Source organism: Labeo rohita, unplaced genomic scaffold, assembly GCF_022985175.1.
Source record: "Labeo rohita strain BAU-BD-2019 unplaced genomic scaffold, IGBB_LRoh.1.0 scaffold_187, whole genome shotgun sequence".
Lineage (NCBI taxonomy): Eukaryota > Metazoa > Chordata > Actinopteri > Cypriniformes > Cyprinidae > Labeo > Labeo rohita.
In genome coordinates this window covers 87724-111580 of record NW_026128077.1, presented here as the reverse complement: position 1 = coordinate 111580, position 23857 = coordinate 87724, and the positions used below count along the sequence as shown (strand labels likewise).

At 35.6% G+C, this 23857-nt stretch overlaps 1 protein-coding gene and 1 long non-coding RNA gene across 6 annotated transcripts in view; one reads left to right on the top strand and one right to left on the bottom strand.

Annotated features, from left to right (window-relative positions):
• Positions 1-23625, top strand: part of LOC127159036 (weak neurotoxin 9) — a 32690-nt gene extending 9065 nt beyond the window's left edge. The window contains exons 1-4 of one of the 3 annotated variants that reach the window (XM_051101987.1): positions 19228-19319; positions 19402-19521; positions 19618-19743; positions 23478-23625. In XM_051101987.1, the coding sequence (XP_050957944.1) occupies positions 19271-19319; positions 19402-19521; positions 19618-19743; positions 23478-23545 (363 nt within the window). In that variant the 5' untranslated portion in view covers positions 19228-19270 and the 3' untranslated portion in view covers positions 23546-23625. Of the gene's footprint in view, positions 1-4763; positions 4884-4983; positions 5110-5330; positions 5479-19227; positions 19320-19401; positions 19522-19617; positions 19744-23477 lie in introns of those variants that run through there. The other 2 variants (XM_051101989.1, XM_051101988.1) reach the window with 2 other exon arrangements.
• LOC127159037 (uncharacterized) lies at positions 17188-18607 on the bottom strand. 3 transcript variants are annotated; one of them, XR_007826343.1, is made up of 3 exons: positions 18569-18607; positions 17361-18489; positions 17188-17272 (listed from the first exon to the last, which is right to left on the bottom strand). It is a non-coding gene; the product is annotated as an uncharacterized LOC127159037 (long non-coding RNA). The 3 variants fall into 3 exon arrangements; XR_007826342.1 differs by having other exon boundaries at positions 17188-18177; positions 18258-18489; XR_007826341.1 differs by having other exon boundaries at positions 17188-18489.
• Positions 23626-23857: the final 232 nt, after the last annotated feature.

The window sequence follows — 23857 nt, the reverse complement described above, 5'->3', positions numbered from 1 at the left end:
ACTTGATCCATGCAGATACACCTAAAAACACTCGCACATACGTATAAACTCGTTGCGCGCATATACACCCATAAAACACTCACGCAAACATACAAAATAAATTTCAGGTAAGACGCATGCTTTAGTTGTGTATATACATATATGCAAGTGATTTCAATTGTGGATGTGCGTTAACTTTTCAGTGTAAACGGAAGCAGCGGCACTTCCGGCGGAATCTCCAGATGCCGGGGCATTTTAAAACGCTTAACGTGACTTAATGCATTAAAATAGCGTTTTAAAAATAACTTTAATATAGCATACGATGTACCAGGGGCGAATTTCCAGTGGGCACTTTTCAAAATCCCGTTCAGCACCGCAGAGAGTTCGCGCGATTGTTCAAACAAAACCGAAAGTAAAACGCGCACGCGCCTTCAAAAGCAATTTTAATACCCCGCGTTTAGAGCGCGACTCCCCAATGCGTGCAAATTAGGCTACATAACATATTTAGGATGTTATTAGTATGTAGGCTATAATAGGTTGTGTAGTTGTCTATAGTTCTGTATCATGTTTGAAAAATTTGCACTTTGAATATTGAGAGAGTAGCCTACTTGGCTACTATAACTAGGACTGTATAAACTAGGACTGTTATATATATATATATATATATATATATATATATATATATATATATATATATATATATATATATATATACATACTGTCTTTATTTATATGTTAAATTTGCGAAAAAGAGCTTTAGTTAGGAGGTCAAACATTCAAGAAGCTCATAATTCATGTACAGTTCTAAGGTCTGAAGAGACTTATGAAATCATGCAGGAGAGAATTAAGCCAGTCAGTTGAGTTTGTAGCAAAACTTTTTATGGTGCTTGAGTGTTGTTGTCTTTTACTGCATGTGATAATTCATACTCAGAAAGTAGAACAGAACATAGTTAAAACAATTCAAATAGAGACCAAAATTTTTCGAGCATGATACAGAACTATAGACAACTACACAACCTATTATAGCCTACATACTAATAACATCCTAAATATGTTATGTAGCCTAATTTGCACGCATTGGGGAGTCGCGCTCTAAACGCGGGGTATTAAAATTGCTTTTGAAGGCGCGTGCGCGTTTTACTTTCGGTTTTGTTTGAACGACCGCGCGAACTCTCGGCGGTGCTGAACGGGATTTTGAAAAGTGACTAATGGAAATTCGCCCCTGCTACATCGTATGCTATATTAAAGGTCTTTTTAAAACACTATTTTAATGCATTAAGTCACGTTAAGTGTTTTAAAATGCCCCGGCATCTGGAGATTCCACCGGAGGTGCCGCTGCTTCCGTTTACACTGAAATGCCTTCTGTTTGCACTAAAAAGTTCACGCACATCCACATATGAAATTACTTGCATACACAACTCAAGCATGCGTCTTACCTGAAATGTATTTTGTATGTTTGCCTGAGTGTTTTATGGGTGTGTATGTGCGCAACGAGTTTATATGTATGTGCGAGTGTTTATAGGTGTATATGCATGGATCAAGTTTATATGTATATGCGAATATGTAATGTATATGCAAGTTCTATTTTACACTAATACAGTGTCGATGCCAGCGTGAGCTGTTAATGCTATTCACAATGTTGTAGTATGATATAGTGTGCAAGCTGCTATGCAGTTATGATATTTAATCAGAATCTCCTAAGCATAATCTAATGTAAAACTTGTTAAATAATTAAAAGAAATAAGATGCCTACTGCACTTTAAAGAGTTAATTTACCAACCGTGAGTTATCACTAAAGCACTTTCTGCTGCCATTGCTACAGTATATTTGCAATAACAACTTGACTTGCTATGCATGCTGCTATTACAGTATAGTCAAAGTACTTAGAATTGCTATAGCCCCTTTATTAAATAATGCAATGAAATAATACTTATTTCGCTTTGGAGAGTTCACAAATCTGCTATAAGCCTTGTTAAATAAGCAAAAGTAATCAAATATCTATTCACTCGCTTACCATCCATGCGTTATGGTATCAATAAATTTCAATCAACTAGGTACTTCCTACTGCCGCTGCTAAACTGGAAACATAATTGGTTTGCTATGCAGATGCTGCTAATATTTTTCTTACATCACATCTGAATTTGCTATACATGCTGCTGCTATTAAAATTCACCAAATGTGATCCAAATAGCTTAACATACCGCTGATACAACTGCACAAAAGTACTTAGAATTGCTATAAGGCTCTTATTAAACAAGCGAACGCGATCAATAATGTCCGTTTCACTTTGAAGAGTTTGCAAAGGTACTGAACCCCTGTTAAATAGCAAAAGTAATAAAATACCTATTTCACATTACTTACCCCATGCAATTCACTGGAATTTCATGCAACTAAAAGTACTATATGCTGTCACAGCTATATTAGAAACAATGATAATCTAACTTGCTAATCATGACGCTGATAAAGGTTATTTATCATTGGTTATTTATCACTGCTCTGCATGCTGCTACTATTAAAAATTAGCCAACACTGTGATCTAAACGGCTATGCACAAGAACTACGAATAGCTAAGGGCTTTTATTAAATGAGCTAACACAATGGAGTCTGAGTCTGCAGAATCTGCTGTAAACCCTAGTGGATAAGCAAGTAATAAAATGCCTATTTTGCTTAGAGAGTTCACTGATCTTCCATGCGTAATCTGAAAATTAAACTGAAAATTTTATGCGACTAAAGCACTTCCTGCTACCGCTGCTATATTATCGATAATAATTTGGCTTGCTAAGCATGCTGCTGCTATTTCTAACATTGCATCTGAATAGCTATGCATACTGCTGCTACAGCTGTACAAGTACTTATGATTACTATAGCCCCTTTATAAATAAACAAAATGCAAATAATTCCTATTCACTTGAAGAGTTCATGCATCATCCATGTTTAGCCATTGAAACTTCAGCAACTATGGTTATGGTTTTATAGTTGCATGCAATTGTTTATTTAATACTGACCTGAATAAGATATTTCACATAAAATATGTTTACATATAATTCACAAGACATAATAAAAGTTGAATTTATTACAAAAAAAGTTTACATTCGCTTGATTCTTAATACTGTGTTGTTTCCTGAATGATCCACAGCTTTTGTTTAGTGATAGTTATTCTTGAGTCCCTTGTTTGTCCTGAACAGTTAAACTGCTGCTGTTCTTCAGAAAAATCTTTCAGGTCCCACAAATTCTTGAATCTTCTGTAATAGTTGCATATGAGTCTCTCAGTTGTCCTCAGTGTGAAAAGATGGATCTCAAGATCATACAGTCATTGTATGAAAGGGTTCAAATACACAAAAATGCTGGAAAACCAAAGAATTTCTAGGAGCTGAAGGATTTTTCTGAAGAGCAGCGGGTAGTTTAGCTGTTCAGGACAAATAAGAGTCTCATGAACAACTATCACTAAACAAAAAAAACACAGCTGTGGATCATTTAGATAACAACACAGTCTTAAGAATCAAGTGTATGTAATCTTTTGAATGTTATTTTCTCTTGCAAACATCTTTTATGTGAAACATCATATTTATGTCAGTACTAAAAAAAAAAAAAAAAACATGCATTTTGTGTGATAAGCTCTCTTATTTTGGCAAAATAATGAACATTTTGCAGATTCCGCAATTTGAGTTTAACTGTAAATAAAAAGTAAATTAAATTAAATTATATATGTGTGTATATATATATATATATATATTTATGCTTGACATTGCTGTAGATTTTGGCATGCAATTTACTTATCATAATCACTTCCAGTATTAACCGCGACCGTGAAGTGGACTGCAAACTTTTTTTTTTTTTTTTTTTTTGCGCACCGAAATGTATGTATTAAAAAGTGCTCGGTTTGTTATTGACAGGCTCGAATCGTACATTATAAAAGAGATCCCAGAGAGATAGCCAATTGTTTTATCGTAATATATATCCCTTTGTTTAAACTCAAACTGCCGTTTATCGAGCTCCTCACCCCCAGCAGACTCCATTGATAAACGCGCTCATTTTACCTCATATACCATAGTAAAGCAAGCATTGTTCAAAGTCGAAACAGTTTCAACAATCATCGACTCTAATTTTGGTCGAAATAAACCATAAGCTAATTCACTAGATGTGAAAATGTGGTGATTTAGTGCTGAGTTTTGACTACAGCTTTGAGGGAGGAGATTATAACGTTCGCGGCTAAACTTGCGGATTTTATTCCACACTAAAAACCGTGTACACTATGTGATAAAAGCTTGGTAATCAAACGAACTCCTCTCCGGTCAGCAGCAGTTGTGTTCTGTCTGTGTGATGTGACGACAGGTGGCGTGCTATTTACAGCAATCCTGTATTATTGCCCAACATATTACAGTCAGGCTACAGCAAGGTTACAGCAACACTAAAATATACTGTAAAATATTCCCACCAAGTCAAAATTACCCAGAATGCAATATAAATGACAGTATATTACTGTAATGTATAAATGTGGTATTGTACTGTAGGTTTTTACTGTACTGTGATGTTAAATCTACAGCGATTTCTAACAGTGTGTAGGGCCTCACAAAGGTAAACCCACCCCTTTCTTAACAGACATAAAAGGAACGAAAGCATAGTTTTTTTTTTTTTTCATTCTGTTCCTGACACACGATGGATCTGCGCATCTCTGTTGTTCTTCTCATTTTTCTCACTGGATGTACAAAAAAACAGCAAGTACTGAATACTGTATTATCTGGTATATATAGAGGGGCCACTAAATGTCTGTCTGTGTGTTTAAGGACACTCTCTCAAGTGTTACACATGCAAGCCTGATGACATCGGTTCCTGTGATGCCAAAGTGAAGACATGTAGAAAAGGGCTTTCCAAATGTGCATACGCAACGTTAGAACAACCCATTGGTAAGTCCAATATGATGTGGAAATCTACAGTCATAGTTTACTGAAAATGATAATATGCAGTACAAGTATGTTCTTCTCATCACATTTTTCTTATTTGCAGGTTCCAATACGTTAACTGCCACAAGTAAAGAGTGTGCAAGTACATGTGAACCTGGAGTCCATCATCTCCCGACTGGAGTGACAGTAACTACCCATTGCTGTGACACTGATCTCTGCAATGCAGCAGGTATTGTGCTTTATATGATCATGTGCTAATTTACATTTGCAAGTTTTCCCCCTTCAATGACTACTACAATAATATAAAGACTGTTCATAAAAAGCTAAATATTACATTTCAGTAGTGAAAAGTCAAGTTTGTACAGAACTGATTGATTTAGAGTCAATACAAATTTAAACACTATTAGTAAAAGCATTAATTAACAGCAATTTCCTTATTCTGTTGATCAGATGGTGTGTATAAGGGAAGCTTCCTCCTGCTGTTGTCTTCTCTGCTCTTCTACTTCCTGTTACAGTGAATCAGATTCAACAGCTGCAGCAGAAACTGAATATTACATGTTTATATTCTTCAATAAATAAATAAAGCTTGTCATTAATGAAAATGTGTTTTTGGTTGTTCAACTAGGCAGAACCTGATTTTACCAAGCACCACATGTTCCTGGATCAATATCTTTGTTGAACCTGGAACAACATTGTGATTAACCAGTCAGATTTGAAAAAAAAGTTTATAGTTTTAGTGAAGTTTAGGCTTACAATCAGTGTTTGGTGCTGTAAATCAGTGTCATTCATCTATCATTTCCTCTGATTTTAGGTATTACTCATGGGTAGGGTAAGGTTTAGGTGTAGGGATGTGGTCAAGATTACATTTTTGGATTAAAATGTTGTTTCAGGGTCAACATATTTTGAACACATCTAACTCCGCAAAATCAGGGTGTGCGTTCAACTAGCAAGGTTAACCAATTAAAGTATTGAAATGCTTGGATTAAATTTAACTACAAACAAAAAGACAACTTACAAGAGTGTACTTACAAGTGTGTGTTCTGAGAAATCATGAGTTTGTGACAAATTTGCATTGGTAATGTTTCAGACAGCAGTATTATCTCTACTGCCTCACTTCAATTGAAATGACTCAAAATAATGATCTGAAATTAAGATGCAAAGTACCATTAGTGGCTCCTCAGTTTAACAAGATTAAAGCTGCACTGTTAACACCAATAGTGATCACTGAAGATCTGAGGAATGATATTAAGAAGATCAGAGAAGGTGGTGATATTAATACAAATGTCCAGACAAAAAAATGAGAAGAAATGGCAGCACTTAACAATAAAGTCCCATTAGTTAACATCAGATAATGCTTTAAATAAATAAGCATTACAGTATTTATTCATCTTTGTTAATGTCAGTTAATAAACATACGACTGATTATATTTCATGTGAGCTCAGGTCCATTAAATAATATTTACAGATACAACTTTTGATTTTAATCATGAAAATGTTGCAATTAACATTAAAAAAGATTAAGAACTGTAATAAATAATGATAAAAAAAACAAAAACAAAAAAAAAACGAATCTTACTGTAAAGTGAAATAAAAAAATTAAGAAGAGACAATAAATAAAAGATCAAATAAATATGCTTACTGCAGTATTAAGTTTTTTTTCTGGAAATGGAACATAAAATGCAATGGACTACAAGAAAAAAAAAAAACTAGGAGATTTCAGAAGACCACCCATGCAACTGAAGCATCTGCAAACTGCAAACTGCATTTGCACTATGACCTAAATGACACACTGATGCTTTTCTTCTGTTATTCTGAACTCTCTTTAACGTGTAAACTGTAACAATTAATCTTTAAAAACTGTTAAATGGATTAAAGGCTTTATGATTTTTTTTTTCTCAGAAAACACAATGTAGCAACAAAAACCACAACACCACATCCTTAAAGACCTGTCTGTCTCTATGCTCTGAGAAACTGTTCACAAGACCATAGCATGCAATGACTGAGGTCTTTTTTTTTTTTCTACAGTCCCTAGGACACATTTCCTCAGAACTGAGGTCATTTTTTCAAAACTCTTCTCACAGTTCTCCAAACCAACACTCAGCTTGGTACAGCAAAAAAAAAAAAAAAAAAAAAAAAAAAAACTTCTTGTGGTCCATTGCATTTTATGTTCCATTTCCAGAAATAATTTTTAATGACCACTCATGTTCCTGTGTCTGCTTAATGTTTATATTAAAGCAGCACCACACGTGTTGGTAGTAGGGAGTTGATTCTCCCTTTGCTGTTAACAGCTTCCAGTCATCTAAGGTTTTCCAATAGATGAGGTCTGAACTTCACTCCTGCCTCAGGGTAGCGGTATATTGAATTATTTGGAATAAAATTGAGTCATTGAGGGACTGAAGTACAGTGCATTTAATGGACATCACTGTCTAGTTGTAATAATAAAATATATTTAAGTGAAAAGCTAATCTTGACTTGTTTTTCCAATAACCGTCCCACATCACCCAACATAGCTCATATCTTAAACATTCATATGTAAACTGAAATCAAAGGTTTATGATGTAAACATGTCCTAATCTAAAACAAACTAATGCGGTACAGCTGGTTATCAAATTTGTGCATCAGGTTGTGTGTAAAGGAGTTTATGTATTTACCCTTATGTCATTCCAAACCAGTATGTCTGTCTTTCTTCTATTAGACTGTTACCTGTTCAAAATGAAATCATTTTAGCAAGTGCTTTTAGCGGGGTGGGTTCATGTTCATTGTCTATATATTTTGTAGTATAACCCTTATAAACTTGTCAATACAACAACATTCTCCTGAGAACCGTAGAAAAAAAGCAGTTTTGTTAATTTCCTGTTTTTTTACATCATGACATTGTTTGGAGCATGAGAAACAAAGGGCGATTTAAAAAACAAAAATTATTATTAATCATAATTTTATGATATGCCCTACATAGAGAACACCATGACTCAGTTCATATAAAAATGAAAACAAGTTTGTATATTCAAAATATCAGTCAATTCTTGGTTCCAGGCTATTTTTTTGTTCTCTGTAAAATTATATAAGGTATTTACAGAATATTTATTATATATATTTTGCATTTTGTATGCATACTAGTGCCTGCATTTAATAGAAATCAGTTTTCAGGACATCTCCAGGAAAATTCCACCTGAACCAAACTTTGGGCAACATGCAATATTATAAAATATTTATTATATAATTTTCAGATGTAATAACTTGGCAATGAAAAAAATTTTTATATAAATCTTGCCACATTTTCATAGAAATATTGAAATATTGAAGATTTATTTTCCTATTACTTATTATGTTTATCTAAAATGCCTGGTAACCATAAAAAGTCCTGGTGAAATTCCTCTAGAGTGGACATATGAAACAGATGGATGTCTCACAACAGAAAGTCATATTCTGCTTTGAAACCCCACTAAAGTTGTCCTGAGATAATCACAAACAACTTGAAAAATAGTCTGATTTAAATAATTACAACATATTATCATATTTCCACAAGACTGCTGAATTTAGTCATACAGACAATGTCGATCATATTTAAAGACCAAGTAGCAGGAATTGTCGGTCAAATCTCCAAATATTTGGTATCTTTGAAATACTCTGAATGTTGTGACATGGAAACTGAAAACTGTGACATGTATGGACTCGAAGAAAATTGTTAAAATATAATGTCCTCTCCAGAGGACAAATGTCTATGCCTGGGTCCCATTGTGTTAAAGAAGAAGTTCACTTCCAGAACAACAATTCACAGATGATGTACTCACCCCCTTGTCATCCAAGATGTTCATGTCTTTCTGTCTTCAGTTGTAAAGAAATTACGATTTTTCAGGATTTTTCTCCATATAATGGACTTCATTGGTGCCCCAAAATTTTTTTCGAAAAATAAACATTTGTATCCTTATTAAGCACAAAAGCTGGTGTACCACAGGCTCTGGGATGTGCATCCATGATGCTACGTACTATCGAATCACGTGGTTATGCGGAATGTGGAACTACAGACCCAGTGTTTACAAAGCGAACGTGCAAAGACTAAGAAAGTGCAAGTAAGTCAAACACTGTTTAAAAACAAAAAGGTAGAAACAAAAAGCTCTCAAGTTGTAGGAGAAAATAAGATGGAATTTTTCGCCATACTCTACCTTTTTGAGCCGGAGTACACAGACGATGAACTTACACGGGATTCGTAGTAGTGATGGGAAGTTCGGATCATTTCATCGACTCTGACCTTTGAGTCTCGTTCAGCAAAATGAACAAATCTTTTGAGTAATTTCGTTCATTTTAGCAAAATATAATTAAAATGTTACGTGTTACTTCTCTAACACATCTACTGCTTAAACAAACGTTGATCACACTACAAACAAGACAAAACTATAATGCTATAAGAAACAGAAAAAAATTCATTCCTAATAGGATATTGCACATGACAGTGACTCCAAAAACCGAAAATCACTAATTCCGCTGAGAACCTAATAGTTCTTCCATGACATTAAAGATTCATTCAAAATGAAAGAATCGTTCAAGAATGACCCATCACTAATTCGTAGCATCGTGGACATGCATCCGAGAACCTGTGCTACACAAGCTTTTGTATACAAATTTTTATTTTAAAAAAAAAATAAAATAAGCGATCGTCTCGCTAGATAAAACCCTTCCTCCTCGGCTGGGATCATTTAGAGCCTTTGAAGCTGCATTTAAACTACATTTTGGAAGTTCAAAATCGGGGCACCAATGGAGTCCATTATATGGAGAAAAATCCTGAAATGTTTTCCTCAAAAACCATAATTTCTTTACAACTGAAGACAGAAAGACATGAACATCTTGGATGACAAGGGTGAGTAAATTGTTTGTAAACTGTTGTTCTGGAAGTAAACTTCTCCTTTAATTAAATGAGCAGTGAAACTAAAATATTCCATTTACCTCCTGATCAAAGATGGATCTGCACATCTCAGTTTTTCTTCTGTTTATTCTTTTCACTGCAGGTATAAAGACAAATCATGCTTTTATTGTTATTGAGTAACATTCAATACAAGACAAGCAGGGTTGCAAAGGTTTTCACAACAAAATCCACCTAAATTGCTACTTAAAACTACCACAAAACTAGCCCATATTGAATTTTAACTGCGTTCGGGGGGATAAAATACACATTTTTGTTTGTCTGGGTTCTCCTGGTAAATGCATATTTCCAGGGGCTAAATATGGTGTTATTGGGGTCGCTTCAATCCGCAGACATCAAAAACAACCCGGAGCAACAGTGTTAAAGTAGCCCAGTTCCACAGGAAAACCACAGATTTGGCAACACTGATGACAAGAGGTAATGGTCACATGACATAAAGCAACCAATGAGTAACAAGACAAATGACTACAACAACCGATCATAACATGACACATAAACAAGGCAGTGGCATGATCAAGTTCAAACCAACGTTTTGCTATGGTTTCTGGGTTAAACGTCATGTTTCCTGAAAACGGTGTGCAATGGGATACGTTTTCTCTTGTTTGGTTGGTTTGTTAAAAATGTCAGCCCAGTCAGCTGCAACATGTTTACAAACCACGTGCTATTAAAGTGAGACAGCTCTGGCCGTTGTTTACACACTGATGCACATACTGCTATATACAGTGGGAATTTGTAAGTAAATGTAATCAACATCAAAATAAATTCACAAGAGCAAGTATATTGTTTGCACATGTTTACTTACATTAAAGGCAAAATACCTAAAATAATAAGAGCACATCAGGTTCCAAAAATTCTTCAAAAAGAACACAAAGAATGGCCTTCTCCACTGCCACAGTTGCAACTCTTGTGTCATGAGAACAGGGTGTTCAACGCACCACCGTTTCAGTTTGAAAAACGTTTTGCATTGTTTTGTCAGGGCTGAACGCAGGGCAGGAATACATGAGGAAAAAGGGAAACACATGATAAGACAGGACATGAATAAATATCAAAATATAAGGCATAAAAGCATGAACATGAAACAAACCCCAAAAGCTGTAAAAGATGTAATATATTATACGTTCTGATTCTTTCTGGACCTAAAAATGACAAAAATATATTCACATCTAATGCAGGTAAAAATGCAAACTATGAGAAATATGTAAAGTTTCAACATCACAAATTACATAATAAATATAATACCCTGGAAAATAACCTGAATTTCTAATGAAGTCTTGTAAACATGGTCTTTTTGTGTTGCTGGGTTAGTGGTTTGCATGTGAACCGTTAAAATAGATTATTTCAATTAACTGATTTTTATTTAGGGTTTTTTCATAAGCATTTTGTTTTGCACGTAAACATAAATGTGACCCTGAATAAATAAGATTTCCATTGATGTATGTTTAGTTAGGACAATATTTGGCAGAGATACCACTATATATATATAGAGAGAGAGAGAGAGAGAGAGAGAGAGAGAGAGAGAGAGAAATCACCTTTAAAGTTGCCCAAATGAAGTTCTTAGCAATGCATATTACTAATCAAAAATTAAGTTTTGATATATTAACGGTAGGAAATTCTTAATATCGTATAGTACTAAATATCTTCACGGAGCATGACCTTTACTTAACATCCTAATGATTTTTGGCATTAAAAAAAAAAAAAATAATAATAATAATAATAATAATTGTTGGTTCTTGCTACAAATTTACCCATGCTGCTTAAGACTGGTTTTGTGGTCCAGGGTCACAAATATACAGACAAAAATGTAAAGAAACAGTAAGACTTAAGGCATTAACATTAATTGAGCAATACATTTGCTTGCAGAATTGATTAATCTTTGTTAATGTTAGTTAATAAAAATACAAATGATTAGTTCACGTTAGCTCAAATCAGTTAAATAACAATAACACATACAACATTAGATTTTAATTAGTAAACCCTAAAATTAACATTAACAATAAAATTAATAAATGCTTTTGATGAATTTTTCATTGTACATTCATGTTAACAAATGTAGTTTACTAACTGAACCTTACTGTAACGTGGTACCAAAGAAATAAGTAAAGATACAATAAGCTTCTTACTGTATTATTAGTTATTATTGAAGCAATGTTCATACATGTTCAGAAATTCATAGTAACCCAGAAACTATGTAAACCACAAATGAAAAAAAAAAATATATCATCCATGTTAAAAAAGAGTTTCTGGCCACCCATTAAAATCTAAAGACCGATGCCCCGAAATGTGCCAATATACAGCTACACCACACTGTACTGAAGGCAAAACACAGACTACTGAAAGTGTAAAAGTGATTACACAGAATATGACACATCGTCCACTTAAGTGGTAATTTTCAATAAGAAATATTAAAAATATTCAATATGCAGAAATAGTCAAAACTCATTCATTTTGGTAAATCTTTGTGCCCCATCTACAGGTGAAGAGGGTAAATGTGATCAATCTGTAATCACAGCTCGAGACCACAAGAGGGAGCTGATGGTGCAGATAAGTTTGCTAGTGCATCATTTTGTTTGTTTAAAATAAAACAAACATAATCTTCTTTCTGCATGTGAAGGTTCATTTACTCACCCTCATGTCGTCCCAAAGCTGTATGTTTTTCTTCTGGTAGATTAGATACTGTTCTTCTTGTTGCATCTGTTTAAAGGGAAATAATAATTATGACATTATTTAGAATTTTTATGGTTAAAATAATATTATACATTATAATGTATTATATGCATTTGTTAAACTGGGGTGTTTTGGGGTATGTGTTTGCTACAGATTTACCGGTGGTCTGTGGGTGTATAATAATGCTTTTGGCCATTAAAGAATACCTCCATTTCTGTGTCCAGCAAAAAGTGTCTTTTTAAATCAAATCAATTTTTTTTTTTTTTCACATGGCAGAGGAGACTCAGGGTGATCAGTTATATCATACAGGGCCCAGAGAGTATTAAACAGTTTTTTCCTGCTCAAAATAAATCTTTTCTTGCATAGAGACTGTTTTTAAATACATAACTGAGAAATGAGACAAATAAAGAAGAAACTGATATCAGTGATTGAACAACTGGAAATTTAACATATCACAAATTTATAGTGTTGGGTTCGAGTCCGAGTCTTTCACCAATCGAGTCCGAGTCCAAAATGGGCAGAGTCGGACTCAAGTCCGAGTCCCAAAGGGCCAAGTCCGAGTCGAGTCTATCCGAGTCCAAGGAAACAGTACTGTTTGTCAGTATACATTGTTTTAATCCAGGGGCGCCCAGAGTCGGTCCTGGAAGGAGGTGTCCTACAGATTTTAGCTCCAGCCCCAATTAGACACACCTGAACCAGCTAATCAAGCTCTTACTAGGCATACTAGAAACCCCCTGGCAGGTGTGTTGAGGCAAGTTGGAGCTAAACCAAGGACCAGGACTGAGTTTGGGCATGCCTGATTTTAACCTTTACAACTAGAAAAATGCAATGTCAGTTGAAATGTAAGAAAAGCAAACCTCTAGTGGATCTTGCCATTTAGATTTTTGATTTCACAACATCTCATAAGCGTCCATTCTCTGCTTAGCAAACTTAAAGTCATGTTGACAGAAGTTATGGGTGATCTATGTAATGTGACATATTTCAGAGTGAAACAGGTTTTAGAATGTGAAAAATTCTTGACTTTATTCATCGATGTAGTAAATGTATAAATTCGAGGGTGGGGGTAAAGGAGTAGGTATCTTGGTGAATGGGACCTTAAGAAAAAACATGTAGCTTCTTGCAGCACCTCTTTTATTTTGGATTGTGGCTGTGTGTGTTTTGGGTTGTATATGACTTTTTTTTTCTTGAATGAAAATGAGGTTGCGAGGGATAAACCTAGTCTTTACAATGACACAAACTGTGTATAAAGCCCTACCTATACTTTCCATAAGTCACAGCAAACTCACACCTGTTTTATTTTTGAATGCACTTTATTTTTCTTTCAAGCCAGAAACTGCCACCATGTTTAAATATTAATAATTTCAATACAGAAAAAACGAATCAACTAATGTAAGTAAAACATTCTCGAGCTCAAGGCAAGTAAACACTCCAAGTATTACTTACAAGCAAAAGTATTAATACATATATTAATCAAAAATACAACTGAAATATTTTTTTTTTAAATAGAATCTTTTTTAAAAATAGAATTGTAGGGGTTTTTGTAAGTTTTTTTATGTAGGTCTATATAAAGGCTATTACAGAAATAGACATTTCATGAAGTAATAAATGTTAAGAGAAAACACTGCAAAATTAATAAGTTAATAAGTTAATAAGTGATTCAGTCAAGAACAGTGAGTGATTTTCTCTTTTTCTTTTGTTGTTTGATTATTGTTTGATGTGGTCCGAGTCAGTGCTGGACTGGTAATCTGGCACACCGGGCATTTTCCCGGTGGGCCGACGCACTTTTGGGCCGCTACATTTCCCCCCACCCCCGCCAGGGACAGCGGCCCATCACAAAGCACTACAGAGTGATAAAGGATCTTGCTTCGCCTATGTTAAAATATCGCTTCACCTCCTCTCAGAATGTACAGACCAAAGCGAAACGGTGGTGCTGAAAAGTTCATGGAAAAGTAGCTTCAAAATTTGAAGGCGGATGCCGCAAAATGTGCCTCGTCGTCAGCAATTCCGAAATGTACACAGCAGCGTTATCAAGAACAGACTTGCTCTGCAGTGAGTAATGCGGGCGAAAGCGACAGGCAGGAGGCAGGGCTGGACTGGGACAAAAAATTGGCCCTGGCATTTTTTGGTTCAGGTGGCCCACCCCAACATATACCTATAGGTATAGCCTAGCATATCCCCAAAGAAAGAAACTAAATGGTCGAAGTGTCATTTTTTTTAAATAATAAAAATAAGTATGCAACTGTGTACAACATATATGTTAAGACCTCCTCAAAGATTGTAGCCTTTATAAGAATAAGAGAGGAAGGCAAAGCACAAGTTAATAAATTAGGTTTTTTTTTTTTTTTTTTAACACATTGATTACAGTACTGGTATATTTAATATTGAAAGTTAAGTATTTGAATCATGGGCGTCGCTAGGCCATTTTTAGGAGGGCTATTGCCTATTTAAATAAAACATTTTCAACCAATAACTATACTATTGATATTGTTTTTAATATTAAAATGTAGACTAGAATGTAAAATGTATAATCTTACAGACTTTATAGACCCCCACCCCCCACACACACCCACACCTTCCCGGGCCCCTCCTTCTTTTGGTACGTTCCGCGATCCATGTGTGTGTTTATCAATAGATTGTTATAATATCTGCATCCCTGCGGGTCATTGTCATAAAAGGAGCAAACGGTTCCCCATCTACTGTAGTTTTCTCTGTGTTCACCCCTCCACAGCTTCTTTTGAAAATTTAACGTCCAATATAATGCATATTCCAGTGCATGTGGAAATAGGGTTGTACTAGAAATGCAAACCGTAATTTTGTGTATAATATATATATATATATATATATATATATATATATATAATATATATCATATATACACACACAGTACTGTGCAAAAGTCTTAGGCCACTAGTATTTTCATCAGCTAAAAAATGGTTTAAAGTCAGTTAAAGTCTGTCTTTGGCTGTAGTGTGTCAGTAGGAAATATCAGATTACATTTCTAAACATTCATTTTGCCATTAATTATAATAATACAGTGAGATTTTTGGAGCACAGGCTGTTGTCAGACTCCTTGTGCAAACAAAAATCTCACTAGATTATTACAATTAATGGCAAACAGAATGTTTGGAAATGTAAACCGATATTTTTTACTGACAAACTACAGCCAAAGATAGAAATAACTGATTTAAACCATTTTTTAGCTGGTGAAAATACTAGTGGCCTAAAACTTTTGCACAGTACTGTATATATATATATATAGCCTCATTGGGGGCTGAGACCCCTAAACTGAAAATCGCCCCTTATTTGAATATATTGCAAATTCACAAAAAAAAAAAAAAAAAAAAAAAAAAAAAAAAAAAAAAAAAACATTTGAATTGCCTATCCCATCTCATTGTTTTGGATACAAACAAAACGTCAGATCATATTTAAATCTAGATTTATTCGCATTGGCCCATGTCATGAAATACTCTCTGTGAACACACTTGACTTGGCCAAAAAAGCGCAAGGGACGAAATTTCGTTTTATTAAAATACGTTTACGTATTCTACACTCCTGGCGCGCACGCGCATTGGGACAGGTTAGATCCCTCCGTTTCCCTTTCATGCGAGCCCCTGTTATCAAGCTCCTTGCCGATTAAACTCCTCTCCTCCTCCTGCCTGTCCCTTTCGCCCGCATTACTCACTGCAGAGCAAGTCTGTTCTTGATAACGCTGCTGTGTACATTTCTGAATTGCTGACGACAAGGCACATTTTGCGGCATCCGCCTTTAAAATTTTAAGCTACTTTTCCATGAACTTTTTTTTTAGCACCACCGTTTCGTTTTGGTCTGTACATTCTGAGAGGAGGTGAAAAGAGGTGAAGCGATATTTTAACATAGGCGAAGCAAGATCCTTTATCACTCTGTAGTGCTTTGTGATGGGCCGCTGTCCCTGGCGGGGGTGGGGGGAAATGTACCGGCCCAAAAGTGCGTCGGCCCACCGGGAAAATGCCCGGTGTGCCAGATTACCAGTCCAGCACTGCTTGAACTGTTTTATATCTATATCATATATATATATATATATATATATATATATATATATTATTTTAGGCAAGTCGTGATGCTTTGAGAAGGCAAAATTGATCGAACAGACTATGATTAGTCTTCTGCTGGCCGCTTTCAGCATATAATCCATCATAAATATGTAGATGTCATCCCGAAACATTGCACCTTATAAAACGAACGTTTCAAATTCTGAACGGATTATAGACTAGAAAGTGCTCACTTTATCGCTCACTTCATTATCACGTAAAAGCGTCATTCATCTCAGTTCATCGCGATCTCACAAGTTCTGTTATAATCAATGAAGCTCTCTAAACTGCACAGTGAATCTCTTATTTACATCGCGTCTGCGCTTAGTCCTGAGATGATTCACGAGCAAAACTGCACTTGGAAAAATAAAAACGATCGGGTGCTTTTAGAGGTGAGTGAATTCTGACAAACTAAAACGTTTCTGATTGGCCATTGCGTTCAAGAAAACAGCAGATATGTCTGCATTCCTCAGCCCTGCAGAAACATGTTGCATATGTGACGGAGCGGTACAATTATGAAAACCAACCTTTTACCAGTAAGAAAATCCGACTACGCCACCCTAGAAATTAGCTCTAGGGAACAATACTCAAAACCCAAAAATGGAGTAATTAAGCACACAGGTTCGGTTCCCTCATGCAAGTGAACAAGAGACGTGGGTATAATAAAAAAATACAAATGTTTATTAATACAAGAATGTTTTAAAATGGACACTAAAATGTCAAAGCAGCAACAGGAGATCCCACTTTAAATGAAAAAAAATGAATTTACAAAAAGAATGAATGTAGATAATGACACAAAATCAACTTTAAATATGAAAGCAAAATAAATACCAGCAGGGCTGAGGCTCCCAACGGCAGGAAACAAATGGAGTCTGGTTTTACAAGGGCACACTTTCACGCGCACACACACCAAGGTGCACTCAGATCACACTACCACACACTCAAAGTGGTACACAGCACGCAATAAAGAAGAACCACCACCACAAAGAGGAGGATCCGTTTACCCGTGGGACCCCAGCTCCTGCAATAAACCAAAAATAAATAAATAAACTATAACAAACAATTAAACACCATTAACTTAAAACAAAATACAACATAAACATCAATTAACTAATAAAACAACTCCAAACAAAGGTGGGTATCAATACCACATAAGACTAGAAGAAAACATTAGGAAAAATCAAATAAATTCAAACAAAATTACAAAGCAACTTGAGGTTAGATGTAAACGGCATGTAAATCAAGTTGCATTAATAAAAGGAAAAATAACATACAAATAAAACAGCAAACACAACAGTATATAATTGCATAATATATATATATATATATATATATATATAGTGTACGAGAACCAAAAAGAACAAGACAAACTTGACTCCCACAAAATTAATCAAAAGAAAATAAAAGGACAAAACTAAACAGTTATTCTCTCTCAATAAAATGAGATCGTCATATTCTCCATGTTGATGCACAAGCAGGAAACGAAACAATAGGAATCAGACGAACAATCCCCTTTCGACAACGATGATGGCGTCTGCACGACAGTGTGAACAGCAAAACCGTAGGATTGTGAGCAGAACGTCAGCAGCGCAAAGCGGAAAACAGCAGTAAATACAATATAAAACAAGAAAGAACGAGAGGGAGAATCCTATAACGAACACAAAAAGAAACGTTACAAATCCTCATACTTTTTCATTCATGAATTATAATTATACTTAAAACACTTACCGTCAAGGTATCATGCAAAATAGAAAATGTACAGGCACAGATCTATAAATCATGCCCACCGATAGCACCCTGGGGTACAGGAAACGCACCTATTCAGCATGTAACAATGTTAACAGCACATCGAAGGATCACAATACAACAAGCTTATACAAATACACATACCTGAGAGGCAAACAGTCATTAAATCCACCAAGCAGCACCGACAACACACTGACACCAGGCCAAAACGACACTATAATTTACGGAAAAAAAGCGCTTTAAAAGACCAACCAATTTTAAAATAACCACCTGTTACAGCACAGCGCGCTTACCTGCAACCACCGTAAACACGGGCACAAAGGGGGGAAAGTCGGACGTGACGCATCACGGGTAACAACCAATCAACCTTTATATTAAGGATACTAGTCGCTGATAGATAAATTCGGCTGTCAGTCACCTAATTTCATTACACATAGTTTGCCAGATCTTCGGTTGCTTTTGCTTTCGTCTGAGGGTATTTAGCACCGTCTATATCCTCCGTACAACAATCAATAGTCAGTACACAAAATCCCAAAGTATCATTTTCATTAGTCTACGTGTTTCATCCGTATATTATAAGTTTCAGTTTTAGAATGACTGCTTTTTAAAATAAGGAAATAAAGATCACACTGGTAAAAAGGTTCTCAAATCCCAAGTGTTTTGCTGCTCTAATGTCACTGTATTATTTGAAATAAAGCACTATCAATCATAATGTGTGAGCAGTGTCAATCTGTAAATTGTCTTTCAAGCCACTGTAACATAAAATGATGTAATAAATTGTGTGTATTAACAGAATGGTGGATTTTTTCAAAAATCCATTTTGCTTTGGTGTCAAATGAGACCAGATTTGCTAAAAATTCAAATTTCTTTCAGTTTGTAACAGTAAATGTTGTAGGACCTCACAAAGTTTCTTCAGTTAACCTGCCCCTTTCTGAACAGATATAAAAAGAAACGAAAGCATTGTTTTTTCATTCTGCTCCTGTTCCTGACACACGATGGATCTGCGCATCTCTGTTGTTCTTCTTCTCATTTTTCTCACTGGAGGTACAAAAAAACAGCAAGTATTTAATAATGTATTATCTGGTATATATAGAGAGGTCACTAAATGTCTGTCTGTGTGTTTAAGGACACTCTCTCAAGTGTTACACATGTGTGTCTGATCTGACGGGTTCCTGTGATGCCAAAGTGGAGACGTGTAGAGATGGAATTTCCAAATGTGCAATCATGACGGGAGAACAATCCATTGGTAAGTCCAGTATGATGTGGAAATCTACAGTCATTACTGAAAATAATAATATGCAGTGCAAGTATGTTCATCTTATCACATTTCTCTTATTTGCAGGTTCCGCTAAGATAACTGTCACAATTAAAGAGTGTGCAAGTACATGTGAACCTGGGACCAAACAGCTCCCGACTGGAGGGACAGTAAAAGTCCACTGCTGTGACACTGATCTCTGCAATGCAGCAGGTATTGTGCTTTATATGATCATGTGCTAATTTACATTTGCATGTTCCCCCCCTCAATGACTACTACGGTAATATAAAGACTGTTCATAAAAAGCTAAATATTAAATTTCAGTAGTTAAAAGTCAAGTGCTCTCCTTTTTATTACAGAACTGTGATTTAGAGTCAATACAAATCAGTCGGAGCATTAATTAACCGCAACTTCCTTATTCTGTTGATCAGATGGTGTGTATAAGGGAAGCTTCTATGGAGCTCATATTATGACAATACTTTTTGAATTTGAATTGTACAAATTTGAATTATTGACAAGTGTCATTTAACAAAACTGAATATTATATGGCATTTAACAGTTCTGAATTCGATTTTTTTAAACTTGAATATTGAACATTTGAAATTGAACAACTGAATTTTCAAATCGCACATTTTCAAATAGACATGTATTTTCAAACAGTAGATTTTTCTTCTGATTTCTAAGACTTCAAATATTCAGTTTTTAAAAATACAACTTCAAGTTTTCAAGATGAAGAAAAATTCGGAACATCAAATTCAGTGTTCAAAATTCAAAGCGCAGAAATTCAGATCATACAGAAAGTAGCTCAGAGGTTATGCACAGGGAAGAGTAGATGATCCACGAAAAGTCGAACGAAGCATTTACTGTGACCGAGAGGGGACATGTTTGGTTCACTTAGGCTAGTTTGTCATGGCCACAACATATTAACTCCTGGGTACATGATAACACGCCTTGGTCACAAGATATAAGGGCTCGTTTGAGATGAGCAAAATCCGCGCACAATCGATCACCGGTGATCAACGCAAGATTCATGCCGGTTAGAAAAGTGACATGATGCTGAGGGGCCTTGTCGGATTGAGCAGTCGGGCGCAGTAGCTCTCCAACACTGCACTGACCAAAAGCACAATGGGAAACGACTGGCTGACGACACAGCTTAAAGCTCATTGGTTCAAACAACTGTGATGTCGCGTTCTCTTCTAAAATGTTTTATTTTTAATCTAATATCATGTGGTTATGGGTTTAAATTCTGCATGAATATTCACACTATGACAGTGCGATCTCTGTGTGTGATATGTGATTGTTGTAATATTCCTATAAAAATCTAAAATACATGCTTATATTAAAGTCAAAAATGGATGATAAATACGTCTTTAGTATGGAATTAAATAGCAAGCACTTTGAGTGTCTTGTGCATCCTATTTATTTTCATATAGAAGCAACGAAACTGAAATTATACCATGTTTATCAGCAACACAGCACATGAGTGTAAAAAACGCGATATCAGCCTTTGATCTCGTAGGTTTCTGTTCAGAACTGTCCGTCTTGACTGCGCTTTTTTTACTCCTCCCTTCACTGCAGTTCAGGTGAGGCGCATCTCAAACGAGCCTATTATCTCGTGGGAACATCATATTAACTCGTGGCAGTGTGATATGTCGTGGCCACAAGATCATTTTGTGGAGATAATGACATGCAGGAATCGCCGCGCGGCTGCTGCCTTCTCTCGTAGTGGAAGCGTTTTGTGCAGTTGAGGTGGTGTTCGTGTCTCGGTGCGGACGCTGCCGCTCACAAAAAGATTTTAAAAAATGATCTTTGGCTGCGCTGCTGCGAAGCGCCATGTTCGTGGAAGCGGCAGGATTTTGGGTGCAGCAGCACCACTTGCGCTTCGCCTCCGCGCCGCTCCCATTGAAAATGAACTGGACACTCGCGACTGCCGCGTCCCGTGTGAAAAAGCCTGAAGTGATTTGTGCTGTTTTGGGAAAGACAAAGTTGCAAACATAGTTGCAAACAACAAGGTCACATTTGATTTCATTAAAAATAAACAAAACATAACAGCAATGTATTATATGTGTTTTTCTATTTATAATTCATAGTCCCTATTCATGGGATTATGACTTCATGTCAGGCACATCTCTGTAAAGTTTTTTTGATTGATCATAGGGGAATTCCATTACATGATCGTCGTTTTCAACACTACCGACAAATGTTCTATCTGTTGTTAAAAATCTGGTTAAAGGACATAACATATTTTTATCTCTGGCGGCGCCTGACGCAAAGAGACGTAAGTGTCAGTATTTTGGCTGCAGGAGCACCGCTTGCCTGTTAACGGATCGGTTCCTTATATTTCATATTTGTATATTATTATTATTAAACAGTAGGCTAAAACAATAGGCCTAATTTTATAATAATTATATTAACTGGTTAGGGCTATATTTTTGGGCTATATTTATTGTTTTATATGCTTATTTCCCTTTCAGTTCGTGTAGTGCTTTAACTTTCTGTATAATTATTCTAATATTATTAATATGCTAAAATATTTTGCAAATACTGTAAACGCCTGACAATTATGCCAGTGAAGTTTTTACTTTATTAATGTATTTACCCCAGTTGGTGATATGGAGTGAACACCACCTCAACTGCACAAAACGCTTCCACTACGAGAGAAGGCAGCAGCCGCGCGGCGATTCCTGCATGTCATTATCTCCACAAAATGATCTTGTGGCCACGACATATCACACTGCCACGAGTTAATATGATGTTCCCACGAGATAATAGGCTCGTTTGAGATGCGCCTCACCTGAACTGCAGTGAAGGGAGGAGTAAAAAAAGCGCAGTCAAGACGGACAGTTCTGAACAGAAACCTACGAGATCAAAGGCTGATATCGCGTTTTTTACACTCATGTGCTGTGTTGCTGATAAACATGGTATAATTTCAGTTTCGTTGCTTCTATATGAAAATAAATAGGATGCACAAGACACTCAAAGTGCTTGCTATTTAATTCCATACTAAAGACGTATTTATCATCCATTTTTGACTTTAATATAAGCATGTATTTTAGATTTTTATAGGAATATTACAACAATCACATATCACACACAGAGATCGCACTGTCATAGTGTGAATATTCATGCAGAATTTAAACCCATAACCACATGATATTAGATTAAAAATAAAACATTTTAGAAGAGAACGCGACATCACAGTTGTTTGAACCAATGAGCTTTAAGCTGTGTCGTCAGCCAGTCGTTTCCCATTGTGCTTTTGGTCAGTGCAGTGTTGGAGAGCTACTGCGCCCGACTGCTCAATCCGACAAGGCCCCTCAGCATCATGTCACTTTTCTAACCGGCATGAATCTTGCGTTGATCACCGGTGATCGATTGTGCGCGGATTTTGCTCATCTCAAACGAGCCCTTATATCTTGTGACCAAGGCGTGTTATCATGTACCCAGGAGTTAATATGTTGTGGCCATGACAAACTAGCCTAAGTGAACCAAACATGTCCCCTCTCGGTCACAGTAAATGCTTCGTTCGACTTTTCGTGGATCATCTACTCTTCCCTGTGCATAACCTCTGAGCTACTTTCTGTATGATCTGAATTTCTGCGCTTTGAATTTTGAACACTGAATTTGATGTTCCGAATTTTTCTTCATCTTGAAAACTTGAAGTTGTATTTTTAAAAACTGAATATTTGAAGTCTTAGAAATCAGAAGAAAAATCTACTGTTTGAAAATACATGTCTATTTGAAAATGTGCGATTTGAAAATTCAGTTGTTCAATTTCAAATGTTCAATATTCAAGTTTAAAAAAATCGAATTCAGAACTGTTAAATGCCATATAATATTCAGTTTTGTTAAATGACACTTGTCAATAATTCAAATTTGTACAATTCAAATTCAAAAAGTATTGTCATAATATGAGCTCCATATTTAATCTTTATTCTGTTGATCAGATGGTGTGTATAAGGGAAGCTTCCTCCTGCTGTTGTCTTCTCTGCTCTTCTACTTCCTGTTTCAGTGAATCAGATTCAACAGCTGCAGAAGAAACTGAATATCACATGCTTTTATTCTTCAGTAAATAAATAAATAAATAAATAAAGCTTGTCATTAATGAAAATGTGTTTTTGGTTCTTCAACTAGCAAGGTTAACTAATTCAAGTACTGAAATGCTTAAATTCAATTTAACTATAAATAACAACAAGACAACTTACAAGATAAGCATGTTCATTTGATACTCAAGTGATACTCACACAATCATAGGCACACACACACACCACACACACACACACACACACACACACACACACACACACACACACGTTGTGTTTACATG